At 49.7% G+C, this 12,925-nt stretch overlaps 1 protein-coding gene across 3 annotated transcripts in view; it reads right to left on the reverse strand.

Moving 5' to 3' along the window:
- Positions 1 to 230: 230 nt before the first annotated feature.
- NOS1 (nitric oxide synthase 1) overlaps positions 231 to 12,925 on the reverse strand; it is a 151,039-nt gene continuing 138,344 nt past the window's right edge. For 2 of the 3 annotated variants that reach the window (XM_009426346.5, XM_016924328.4), the window contains 4 exons: positions 12,035 to 12,183; positions 9,408 to 9,602; positions 7,380 to 7,498; positions 231 to 4,640 (listed from right to left, as the gene is read on the reverse strand). In XM_009426346.5, coding sequence (XP_009424621.2) covers positions 4,625 to 4,640; positions 7,380 to 7,498; positions 9,408 to 9,602; positions 12,035 to 12,183 — 479 coding nt within the window. In that variant the 3' untranslated portion in view covers positions 231 to 4,624. Of the gene's footprint in view, positions 4,641 to 7,289; positions 7,291 to 7,379; positions 7,499 to 9,407; positions 9,603 to 12,034; positions 12,184 to 12,925 lie in introns of all 3 variants that reach the window. The other variant, XM_063785030.1, reaches the window with a different exon arrangement.

Raw genomic sequence — 12,925 nt, forward strand, 5'->3', positions numbered from 1 at the left:
GTCCAGAGCAGGCAGCTGCTGAAAGCGTGTTTGGTCAGAAGATTCTGTGTTCTTAGCCAATGTCTACTGGCTGGGGGTCAGTTTTCCCTCCGGGCATCTGGGCATGACTGGACTTGGGAAGGATTCACCCTGTCGACTCCAGAGAAGCTGACTATCACATCAGCTCTGAAAACTCATCTTTTCCCTGAGCCTGCTCTTCAGAGACCTCTCTCTCAGCTAGGGGCAAGATGTTTTATTTTATTTTATTTTATTTTATTTTATTTTATTTTTTTTGAGATAAGAGTCTTGCTCTGTCACCCAGGCTGGAGTGCAGTGGTACAATCTTGGCTCACTGCAGCCTCTACCTCCTGGGCTCAAGCGATCCTCCTTCCTCAGCCTCCCAGGTAGCTGAGACTACAGGTGCATGCCACCATGCCCAGCTAATTTTTGTATTTTCTTAGTAGAGTCAGGGTTTCTACTAACTGGCTGACTGGTCTCCAACTCCTGACCTCAACTGATACACCCACCTCGGCCTCCCAAAGTGCTGGGATTACAGACATGAGCTACCGCGCCCAGCCTGCAAGATGCTTTAATTTCTCCTTTATTCTCACCCTCTACAATGGATGGGGTACCAGGTACGCTGATTCAGTTCCTGGAGTCTCTTTATCACTACATCTGCCTCTTCCCTCACTCAAGCCTTGGTTGCAGCAATAACCCCCCAACAGCTCAACGGGCCATGCTCTGTACTGTGGCCAGAACTTTCTTTTCCAAGTATAACTCCAATCGCCTTAATGTCCCTTTTGAAAAACATTCTTAGGGACTCCCTGTTGCCTTCTGAATAAAGCCTAAATTTCTTGTAATGCCACTCACCTCTCCCCACGGTCTGGTCCCAGCCCACCTTTTCTCACCCTCCTCAGCCTTCCAAAGCCAGCCTCAATTTATCTTACATGCTCCCTGTCCGTGCCTTTCCTCTCACTCTTCCCAATTCCTGGACAACTCTTACCTTCCAGAAGCTACCAGTGAAATCCCGCCCATTTCTCAAACCCCAGAAATTTATGTCAGTTCCAAGACTGACATAAATGGTGTCTCTCTCCATCAGATTATAACCTTTGGCTGGGCGTGGTGGCTCATGCCTGTAATCCCAGCACTTTGGGAGGCTGAGGTGCGTGGATCATTTGAGGTCAGGAATTCAAGACCAGCCTGGCCAACATGGTGAAACCCTGACTCTACTAAAAATACAAAACTTAGCTGGGCGTGGTGGTAGGCGCCTGTAGTCCCAGTTACTCAGGAGGCCGAGGCAGAAGAATCACTTGAACTGGGGGAGGCAGAGGATGCAGTGAGCTGAGATTGTACCACTGTACGCCAGCCTGGGTGACAGAGCAAGACTCTGTCAAAAAAAAAAAAAAAAAAAAAATAGATTCTAACCTTCTGCACGAGAGGAACTGTGTTTTGCTTATCTCTGCAAACTGCCCGGTGCCTTCCACACACTGGAGAAGCAAGACATGTTATAAGTTAAGTGAAAAATTAAAATGCAGTAAGTTTTGAACCAGGTACTGTAACTGGGCATTTCGTGGGCATTGTCTCATTCAATCCACCTTGTTATACAGGTGGGTATGCAGACTCTAAAAGGTCAAGTGAGCCGCCCACAGCCATCTGCACCAACAGGGGCAGAATTAGGATTTGCACTCAGGTCGGCTCCCAAAATTCCATATTGATGGGTCTGAAGTGTCCCCCCGCAAAAGAAAGACACCTGGCTGTCTCACTCCAGGGAAACCAAAAGAAGCCCTCTCTCCTCCCAAGGAGTTTAACATCATCTCTCTGCTCTTTCACGACACAAGCTGTGGGAACTGGATGCATAGTGATGGCAGGTGAGCATGATGTTCCGGTGTTCCTATTTCAGGAGACGTCTCATTCCTCCTGGCCAAACTCACTTTTGTGAAATGGGGCTGGAGCTGCTACTGGTCAATTCAGGGGGAAGAGGGAAATAAATGGGCCATTACCCGAATAACCCCCAAATATCTTGTCAACCCTATTTTGCTTACCCATTGCTTAATTCTATTTTGCACTTACGGTTGGCTACGAGGCCTGGATGAAAAGCCACCACGAGAGGGCAGTATTTCCCCACCCTTGATCTGAGCCTAACAATCTGGACTCCACTCTGGTCCTCGAGAGGTTACTCAACAGAGAGATAGGCTTTTGGTATCAGGAATTCTGGCAAATGAAAGAAACACATCAGATCGCTCTCCTGCCTTCTAGCCTGGAGTTGTGAAGCAGCTTGTGTTGGGGATTGAAAGGTGTTTACTTAAAAAAAAATCTTTCTGGAGAAGAAGGATGAATCCTGGTTTTATAATCATTTCTTTGGACTCCTTGACAAAATGAGACAATGTTTCCATCTGTCTGCTACTAGAAAGGCAGGCACATGCAGAAAGGAGGTGCCTGGCACCTTGTAAGCTCTTCTAAGTATTTATTCCCTGATGGAAAAGCATTCCTGCATAAAGCTTGACTTGGAGTGGGAAGCACTGATCAATTTGTCTTTAATGGGGATTGGACACAACAGTTTCCTTCCCTGGGGAATTGGGGAGGCGTCTCCAAAGCTATAAAGGATTGGAAAGAAAGCCTTTGGGAGGAAAGCTACTAGGAGCTGGAAATGGGTTTGCAGGAAAGGAGTTTAGAATGGGCTTCCCTTCAGGATTAGAAGGGGTGAGTGTGGGATGCTAAGTGTTTGTTCTTTATATCTGTGGAAGAGTGAGCAGGGGAAATTGGGATTAAAGGAAGGCAGGGGAGATTATAGCTGGCATGAAGTCAAGCTCCATGTGGCAGGAACAGGACACCGGTGGGGGCTGCCAGGGATGGTAGAGCAAGGTGAGTCATAGATTGCCTTTTCACTTTAACAGTCTCCTGGCCTGGGCCCTTTGGGGTCTTGGTGCCCCCACTGTAAAGCCCTTTCAAAGAGGGCCAGTGCACTTCCTCTTTAGCAGACACCCAAACTGAACAACAAGATATGCCCACGTACAGTATATAAAAGAAATGTGGTTTTTCTGTATAGCAAGACACAACAAACAGGGTAGAACCAGCAGAACATTCCCTTTCCATCCTTGGGGACCCTGCAGTCTGGGAGGCCACTAGGATTTCTTGTCTCTTTCTGGGAACTGCCTGACACTAATTTGTAGTATTTAAAAAAGTATACAAAGGGATCCCTTCCCACCATTTACTCTGAGAGAGTAAATTCAACAGGTTGCCTCTTAGGGAGGAATTACACCGGCTCCAATTCCTACCGAAGACTTGGCTGCCCATTTTTGATCTGAGTTGAGGGTAACTTATTTGTCAAAATTACTTTAACAGGTTTAAAACTTTGGAGATCAACCGCAGAGGGCAACAAGCCTGAGGGACAAGTTCTTCCCACCCCAAGTTGTGGTTCCTATCGAAGAAGCCATGTGGGACCTCATTATGGCAACTCTTTCCAACCTCATCCACTTTAACCAGCTTCCATTATTTCATCCCCAAGGGTGAAGCAGCAAGCCCGCTTTGGGGGAATAAAAAAATAATAATCATATTGTTACTTGATATTGTTTCCAGGCACCAAAGCTTTAACATTTAATCCATTCATATTCTTTAGGTTCGTATGACATTATGACTAGGAAAAACTGAGGACAAGTGACCCATCCAAAGTCATCCAGTGGCAAAGTGGGAAGATCCTTATTGCCACCAGGCTTCTTTGAACAACATAACTTCCAGGCCCCTTGGATGCTATTGCTGGAGGAGGGGGGGCAGTCAATGGATGTGGCAAAGTCAAGTGATTCTAGCTGGTATGGGTGGGTTTGGGGAGGGGATTTGCACAATCCATTGGATGGGTTCATGTCACATGAGGGCTCTGCTCACTGGTATCAAAATCTAAATGCAGCAAATTCTGGGAATGCCTCTTTCATTGGGAGACAGCCCCTTTAATCAATTTCCCACTCCTCTCCCCATGCCCTGAACCCTTTCTAACTAGAACAATTATGGGGCTTCCAAATGTTTCAGGTACATGGGCGTGGACCCTAATTATGGACACACGAGGGATTAATATGGGCCAGGGACACGTTTCTTGGCATTGAGGGTCTTCAACGAAAGCAGTGGCAATCTAAGATCGACACACTTGTGCAGGGAAGAGGACGGACAGAGACCTGGCCCATCACACACACACACACACACACACACACACACACACACGCACAACCAAAATGTCATCATAAAAAAGGAGAAAGGGGGACTTCAGTGGCTGAGGGACTGGCTCAGAGAGCTTGTGCCTAGTTCCTGCAGCCTTTCCAGGGAAACCCCAGAGAAAAAAACCCCCACAGCGACGGCCATGTTCCAGTGGTTTCATGCACCCGTGAGTTGCCCTTGTCGGCAAGAGAGGGAGTGGGAACAGAGTTTTGTAAGAGCCACTGCAGATTAGAAAAGCATTGCATCGCAGCAGGAAAACTCAAGGAGTAAACCCAGGAGGGCCGAGGAAACCACTGAGGGGCGAGAAGCCCGAGGAGGGAAACCAGGGCACAGCGACAAGGACAGGAGGCAGAGCGAGGGCCACAGGGGGTCCCAGAGGAAAGGTTCAGCAGTGTCTGTCCGCGCTTACAAAACTTGCAGCCGGCTGGGCAAGAGGGTCCAGTTAGGAGCTGAAAACCCTGTGGAAGGAGAAGTTGGGGGGCAGTTAGTGCCCCAAGGGCAAGGCTGCTGTTTCCTCTGAGTGCCCCAGAGAAAATCACCCATGCTCTGGGCTCAGGGGCTTTGTCTCTTTCTTTTTTTTTTTTTTTTGAGACGGAGTTTCGCTCTGTCACCCAGGCTGGAGTGCAGTGGCACGATCCCAGCTCACTGCAATCCCAGCAGGGTTCAAGCGATTCTCCTGCTTTAGCCTCCCAAGTAGGTGGGATTACAGGTGCCTGCCACCATGCCTGGCTAATTTTTGTATTTTTAGTAGAGATGGAGTTTCACCATGTTGGCCAGGCTGGTCTCAAACTCCTGACCTCAGGTGATCTGCCCGCCTCAGCCTCCCAAAGTGCTGGGATTACAGGCGTGAGCCACTGCACCCGGCCCGTCTCTTTCATTTATTCTGTAGCCTTAGTGTCTTGGACAGGACCTGGCACCTAGCAGGGGCTTGTTTTGAAAGAATGAATGAATGAATGAATGCTCACAAGTACAACTGGCCAGGAAGAGAAACATTTAAAAGGACTTTTTTTTTTTTTTTTTTTTTTTTGAGACTGAGAGTCTCACTGTGTCGCCCAGGCTGAAGTGCAGTGACGTGATCTCGGCTGGCTGCAACCTCTGCCTCCTAGGTTCAAGCGATTCCTGTGTCTCAGCCTCCTGAGTAGCTGGGATTATAGGCACATGCTACCACACCTGGCTAACTTTTGTGTTTTTAGTAGAGACAGGGTTTTGCCATGTTGCCCAGGCTGGTCTTGAACACCTAGGCTCAAGTGATCCACCCATCTTTGCCTTCCAAGGTGCTGGGATTACAGGTGTGAGCCACTGGGCCCGTCAAAAGGGCTTTTTTTTTTTTTTTTTCTTTGAGATGGAGTCTTGTTCTGTCACCCAGGCTGGAGTGCAGTGGCGGGATCTTGGCTCACTGCAAGCTCCACCTCCCAGGTTCATGCCATTCTCCTGCCTCAGGCTCCCGAGTAGCTGGGACTACAGGCACCTGCCACGACGCTCGGCTAATTTTTTGTATTTTTAGTAGAGACGGGGTTTCACTGTGTTAGTCAGGATGGTCTTGATCTCCTGACCTCATGATCCACCCGCCTCAGCCTCCCGAAGTGCTGGGATTACAGGGGTGAGCCATCGCGCCTGGCCTTTTTTTTTCTCTTGAGATAGGGTCTTGCTCTGTTGCCTAGGCTGGGGTGCAGTGGTGCCATCATGGCTCACTGCAGTTTCGATCCCCCTGGGATCAGGCCATCCTCTTGCTTCAGCCTCCCAAGTAGCTGGGACCACAGGCGCGTGTCACCATGCCCTGCTAATTTTTAAATTATTTGTAGAGACAGGGTCTCCTTGCATTGCCCAGGCTGATCTTGAACTCCTGGGCTCAAGCAATTCACCCACCTCAGCTTCCCAAAGTGCTGGGATTATAGGTGTGAGCCACCACACCTGGCCTTAAAGGCTTTTGACAACCCAGGGACTTGTGACCTTAAAGGCAACGATATGAGTCTACTGGCCATGACAGTATGTTTTAGAGACTGCTGTGTCATCGTAAGGGGAAAACAAAGAAGATGCCAAATTCAAGAAATGAGTGTATGCCTTGTGTTGTTGAAAAAAAGAGACAGCTGAGTCCCCACCCAATTTAAAGTAAAGGGCGTCCAGGGGTGCTTTCCAGGGGTTCTGTGGCAGGGACTGGGGCGGGGAGCACTGGGAAGTGAAATTACGATCAAGGTTGCCATGCCATAGAATTCAAGTAAGGTTTAAATCATGAGACCCGGTCACAGTCTCCTGGTGCCTCAGCCTGTTTCCAGCAATTTCTAGAGGTTCAGTGAAATTGTCAAAATCATGTGAATTATAATTTGTGTTGATGAAAAAGCCCCCAGCCATTTAGGGGATGAGAGAGCTGGTGGAAAGGACACAAAAACTGAGCGCCACACCTCCACCTAGCTCCAGGGGCGATCCCATTCTTCTCCCCACTTTCCTAAATGAGCAGAGTTCAAACACTTTTGTAGAAGAAACCCTTGCCCTAAATCTGATGCTAAACCCCAGTAGGTAAAAAACAAACAAGACAGATACTTCCGGTAGAAATGTCACAGCTCCGGCCATACGCGGTGGCTCACACCTATAATTCCAGCACTTTGGGAGGCTGAGGTGGGCAGATCACTTGAGGTCAGGAGTTTGGGACCAGTCTGGCCAACATGGCGAAACCCCGTCTCTACTAAAAATACAAAACTTAGCCGGGTGTGGTGGTGCACGCCTGTAGTCCTAGCTACTTGGGAGGCTGAGGCACGAGAATTGCTTGAGCCTAGGAGGTGGAGGATGCAGTGAGCTGAGACTGTGTCACTGCACTCCAACCTGGAGTACAGAGCAAGACTCCGTCAAAAAAAAAAAAAAAAAAAAAAAAGCAACTTCCCAGAGGTAGGAGCCATCATTACACTAGGGGGTGCCCCAAACAGAAGCCGGCCCCCAAAGCAGGCATTTCCTCCCACACTGGACAGGGCCTCAGGGTTCCCCTGGAGAATTCGTTAAAAGGCAAACTGCTGCATCCTAACTCCTGAGTTTCAGATCCAGCAGGTCTGGGGTGGTCTGGGAATTTGCATTTTGAACACGTTCCCAGATGGTGCTGATGCTGCTGTTTTGGGGACCCTGCCGTGGGAAAGCCAGACATTCCTGCCCAGTGGGACCTAGAAGAGAGGGCTCTTCCTGCCCCTCACCCAGGGATGGAGCCAGCTTACTCATCGGTGTCTTTTTTGCTCTCTTCAATGAAGGCAATGGACTCAGATCTAAGGCGGTTGGTCACTTCGTACGTTCGCAGGGTGACTCCAAAAATATCCTCATGGTATCGGTTGTCATCCTAGAAGACAGAAACAGCCAGAAAACAGCTCTCAAATGCCAGATAAAGGCTTGGAGCAGGGGCAGACTCGCCTGACACCTGGAATGGAATATCCCTAAGGAAGATGGTTGCCAAAGAGATGAGGCTGAAGCCAGTGTCCCCGAGGTACCTTTGATCTCGAAGACTCTGCTCAGCAAAACTGTTCTCTGGGACGTGGGGCAACTGTTCTCTGGGACGTAGCCCAGTTGGCAAAGAACATTTAGGTTGCCATCTGGAAACACTGCTGCTGCTTGGTGGATTCTCAGGTGAAAAGGAGCGATGAGGTCAAATGGAAACCTCACCATTCCCCCTTTCCTCCCTCCAACGTGCTCTTGCAAGTTCAGGTCTGGGTAGAACTGGGTTTAGTGTGAAATAGCCCATGAGACCAGAAGAAAGGGGAGGAAGGAACAAGTGGCCACATAGCACTCAGGGAACTCCCCACAGCTACCCACAGTGGAGACTCCGTGGGCATGCGTGAGTTTTTCTGAAGATGAGCATCTTTGCTCAACATTGCCTAGAAAGAAGCAAGCAAAGAGAAGAACCTCCCCTGGAGTCTCAAGAAACAGCCCAAACGACGACTGACTTGTGACATCTGAGAATTTACCAAGCTATGGGAGCTCCTGTGGCGGGCAGTCAATATTCTCAAAGGGCAAGAGGATCAAACAAAGAGAAAATGCATCTCAATGCTGAAGAAGGGCAGTGGTTGGGAGTGTGCGTCTGGCAAGGCAGGCATAATCGTGCACTAGGTTCCAGCCTCCCCATCTGTAGAGTGGGTTCATTTTCAGTTGGGGTTAGTTGTTTTCCTTTTTTTTTTGAGACAGAGTCTCGCTCTGTCACCCAGGCTGGAGTGCAGTGGCGTGATCTCGGCTCACTGCAACCTCCACCTCCCGGGTTCAAGCGATTCTCCTGCCTCAGCCTCCTGAGCAGCTGGGACTACAGGCATGCGCCACTATGCCCAGCTAATTTTTGTATTTTTAGTAGAGATGGGGTTTCACCATGTTGGTTGGCCAGGATGGTCTCGATCTCTTGACCTCGTGATCCACCTGCCTTGGCCTCCCAAAATGTTGAGATTACAGGCGTGAGCCACTGCACCCAGCCATTTTTTGTTTTGTTTTGTTTTGTTTTTTTGTTTTTGTTTTTGAGATGGAGTCTCACTCTCGTCGCCCAGGCTGGAGTGCAATGACACAATCTTGGCTCACTGCAAACTCCACCTCCCAGGTTCAAGCAATTCTCCTTCCTCAGCCTCCCAAGTAGCTGGGGCTACAGGTGCCCGCCACCATAGCCAGCTAATTTTTGTATTTTTAGAAGAGACAGGGTTTCACTATGTTAGTCAGGCTGGTCTCGAACTCCTGACCTCAGGTGATCCTCCCACCTTGGCCTCTCAAAGTGCTGGAATTATAGGTGTGAGCCACCGAGCCCAGCCGGGGTGAGTTTTAAACTCTCTTCTGCAAAATCCTGGGGAATCTTTAAAAGTGTGTCTCGAGGGTCACACTAAAGAGACTGAGTATATAGAGGGCTCCACAGTTCTCCTCGGATCTCTTTGTGCAGTGCCCAACCTGCACAACTACATGGGGCAGTGCTGCAGCTTCTGGGGCAGGAGAAGTTAGGTTAGAATGGTTTCTGTCTAGCTACCAGAGGTCCACTCACTCGTTATTTTCACACACAGCCTCCAGTCATATTTGCTACACCTGCCTGCATGCCCAGCCATCCTTCTACTTTCTCTGCCATTGTTTGGGACCATCTATATCCTCTCCCCTCAGTGGTAAGTGCAACGAATGGGAGCAGGGATATCATCGTGGCTCCCCTAATCATCAAGACAGGTTGGATGAAAAAGGGGGGATAGGAGAGTGGATGTAGGAAAAGGGACCTGGGAAGTCAGCCTGCCACTCACCCTCATCCGGCTGATGAATACGCCGGCGTCCTCTGCCGAGAGCTTCCCCTGCTGGGTCATGATGCGCTGGATGGCTTTGAGGACATCAGCAGCCATGGTGACGTCCCCACAGACGTATATGTGGCCCCCTTGCTCCTTCAGGGCTCGGTACACAGACTCCGCCAGCTGCTCCTGCAGGATGTCCTGCACATACTTCTGCAAGGAGCAGAGAGCAGTGAGAAGGGGCTGGGCTGTGCAACGTGCCTGCCATAGCCCATGTCCGCCCAGGAAGCAGAGCCTGACTCAGGGGCTTGTGGGCAGGTAGGATCTTTTGTGAGCTGATCCCAGGGAACAAGAGTGAGGGACTGGGAAGAGTGAGATAGAGAAGGCGGGAAAGTCAATTGGAGGGTGCGGGAATGCACTGCTACCCTCTTTGGATAACTGGAGCTCAGCTCTGCTAAGGACCCTCCAGGGAGCTGGATAGACTGTTTCCCAGAATCATCCCCTGGAGAGGGGAAAGACGGGGAGCATTCACTACCCACTTCTCTCTCCTGGTGGCCAATGGTCACCGGGTGTTAACACCTGCACATTTCCAGGTGTGCAGCTGGTTATTGCAGGGCATCCTATGTTACAGTGCCAGGGAAGCCCTGGGCCGATAGCAAGAGATGGGGGTGAGGTGAGGGGCCGCCAGCTTCCACCTCTGCAAAGCTGGCTGCTGTAGCGATAGCAGAAGGAAAAGGTGGGCTAAGGAGGTGTGAGGTGGGCACAAGGGGTGTCCAGTACAGCTCCAGGGAGCTCATTTGTTCAGGATGTCTTTAACTTGTCCAGGAAACTCCCACTCTGAAGCTGATATTTAGCTGGAACATGCTGGCATGGCTGTAGCGACTCTTAAGACTGAGATACTCCCACCCTAGTAGTCAGACACTGCCCGGACTCTCTGAGTGCCCCCCCAACATGCCATGATGTCCTGACTCCTTCCCTGGGACCCCCAGACCTCCCCAAGATCCAATGGAGCTTTAGTTCTGTGGCCCGTGTCCATTCTGACTAGTATTGCCTCTTATGGGCTGTTAAATTTATATTTATTTATTTATTTATTTATTTATTTATTTATTTTTGAGACAGAGTCTTGCTCGTTGCCCAGGCTGGAGTGCAGTGGCATGATCTCAGCTCACTACAACCTCCGCCTCCCAGGTTCAAGCCTTCCTCCTGCCTCTCAGCCTCTTGAGTAGCTGGGACTACAGGCATGCATCACCACACCCGGCTTTTTTTTAGTAGAGATGGGGTTTTACCATGTTGGTCAGGCTGGTCTCAAACTCCTGGCCTCAAGTGATCCACCCACCTCGGCCTCCCAAAGTGCTGGGACTACAAGAATGTGCCACCGCGCCCAGCTAATTTTTATATTTTTATTAGAGATGGGCTTTCACCATGTTGGCCAGGTTGGTCTCGAACTCCTGACCTCAAATGATCTGCCCACCTTGGCCTCCCAAAGTGCTGGGATTACAGGTGTGAACCACCGCACCCGGCCTAAATTTATTTTTTTTAATTTCTGTTTTAAAATATTTTTAATTTTTATTTCTAATTATTTATTGTTTAGAGACAGAGTCTTGGTCTGTTGCCCAGGGTGGAGTGCAGTGGCATGATCACAGCTCACTGAAGCCTTGACCTCCCAGGCTACCCTCCCACCTCAAGCTGCCCTCCTGCCTCAGCCTCCCAAGGAGCTGGGACCACAGTCATACGCCACCACGCCCAGCTAACTTAAATTTTTTTTTTTTTTGTAAGGACAGGGTCTCAGTATGTTGCCCAGGCTGGTCTTGAACTTCCAGACTCAAGTGATCCTCCCACCTCAGCCTCCCAAAGTGCTGGGATTACAGGCGTGAGTCACGGTGCCTGGCCCCACATTTTTCATTATGGTAAAAACGTCATGTAACATTTACGGTTGTAACCACTTTAAAGTGTATGACTCAGTGGCATTAACTACCCTTCTCAGTGTTACGGGATCATCACTATCTGGTTCCAGAACTTTTTTCTTTACGTCAGATGGAAACCACATGCCCATTTGCAGTTACTCCCCATTCTCCCCTCCCTCAGCCCCTGGCAACCACTAATCTACTCTGTCTCTATGGATTTGCCTATTCTGGATATTACATATAAGTTGAATCTTATAATATAGGCTGTTAAATATTTTATTTCATCACATATATATTTTTGAGATGGAGTCTCACTTTGTCACCCAGGCTGGAGGGCAGTGGCGCGATCTCAGCTCACTGCAATCTCTGCCTCCTGGGTTCAAGTGATTCTCCTGCCTCAGCCTGCCAAGTAGCTGGGACTACAGGTGTGCACCACCATGCCTGGCTAATTTTTGCATTTTTAGTAGACAGGGTTTCACCATGTTGGCCAGGCTGGTCTCCAACTCCTGACCTCAAGTGATCCACCTGCCTTGGCCTCCCAAAGTGTTGGGATTACAGGCGCTCGGCCTGTTAAATATTTTACATAGATATTTTCCCTACCCATGCTTTCTGAAGTACAGAGCAACTTCATAGAGGGGAAATCAGGAAGCTTAAGAGTGAGGGTGAGGGGTTTCTGAGAGTAGGATGTGCAAGTGTGCATGTGTGTTGGGCTGGGCTAGGGGGTGGGCTGCTGGGGGTTACCTTTGGTTTGTCTGGCTCCCGGGAGTAAGCCGTGTACAGCTCTCTGAAGACCCCCTTGTTCTTGGCCTGCAGGGTCTCTTCCCTGTAGATATGATCTATCTTGGATTGCCGGCACCCGAAGACCAGGACCATGGGGCAGGGGTTCATTCCTGGGGACCAGGAAGACCTTATGTCACCGATGGCTCTCTGCCTGATGTGCGGGGTGGCTGAGGTGCCAGGGATGGGGTACTGAGACCTTAGCGTGTGCCATGCGGATAGAGGCTCACAAACACTAGGACAGGCAGATGTATGCGTGCACACACATGCACACAGGTGCTCACATGCACGCACATGCACACACATACACACACATACACATGCACGCGCTGAGGAAGGAGGTGAAGTGTGTTCAGATTTTAGTGGATCTCCCTCCCAGGTCTCAATCCTTCCTTCTGCTCCTTGACTACTTAGGAGCCCCCACCTGATGCCCAGACTCTGGGCCTAAGACCCAAGCCTCTGGAGCTAGACGGCCTGGTTGAAATCTCAGCTCTGTGATGAACAACTTACTCAACTTTTTTTTTTTTTTGAGATGGAGTCTAGCTCTGTCACCCAGGCTGGAGTGCGTGGCACGACCTCGGCTCACTGCAACCTCCACCTCCCGGGTTCAATCCATTCTCCTGCCTCAGCCTCCCAAGTAGCTGGGATTACAGGTGCCTGCAACTGCGCCTGGCTAATTTTTGTATTTTTAGTAGAGATGGGGTTTCACTGTGTTGGCCAGGCTGGTCTCGAACTCCTGACCTTGTGATCTGCCCGCCTTGGCCTCCCAAAGTGTTAGGATTATAAGCGTGAGCCACTGTGCCTGGCCTTTTTATTTATTTATTTTATTATTATTATTATTTTAAGATGGAGTCT

This window comes from Pan troglodytes, chromosome 10 (genome assembly GCF_028858775.2).
Source record: "Pan troglodytes isolate AG18354 chromosome 10, NHGRI_mPanTro3-v2.0_pri, whole genome shotgun sequence".
Lineage (NCBI taxonomy): Eukaryota > Metazoa > Chordata > Mammalia > Primates > Hominidae > Pan > Pan troglodytes.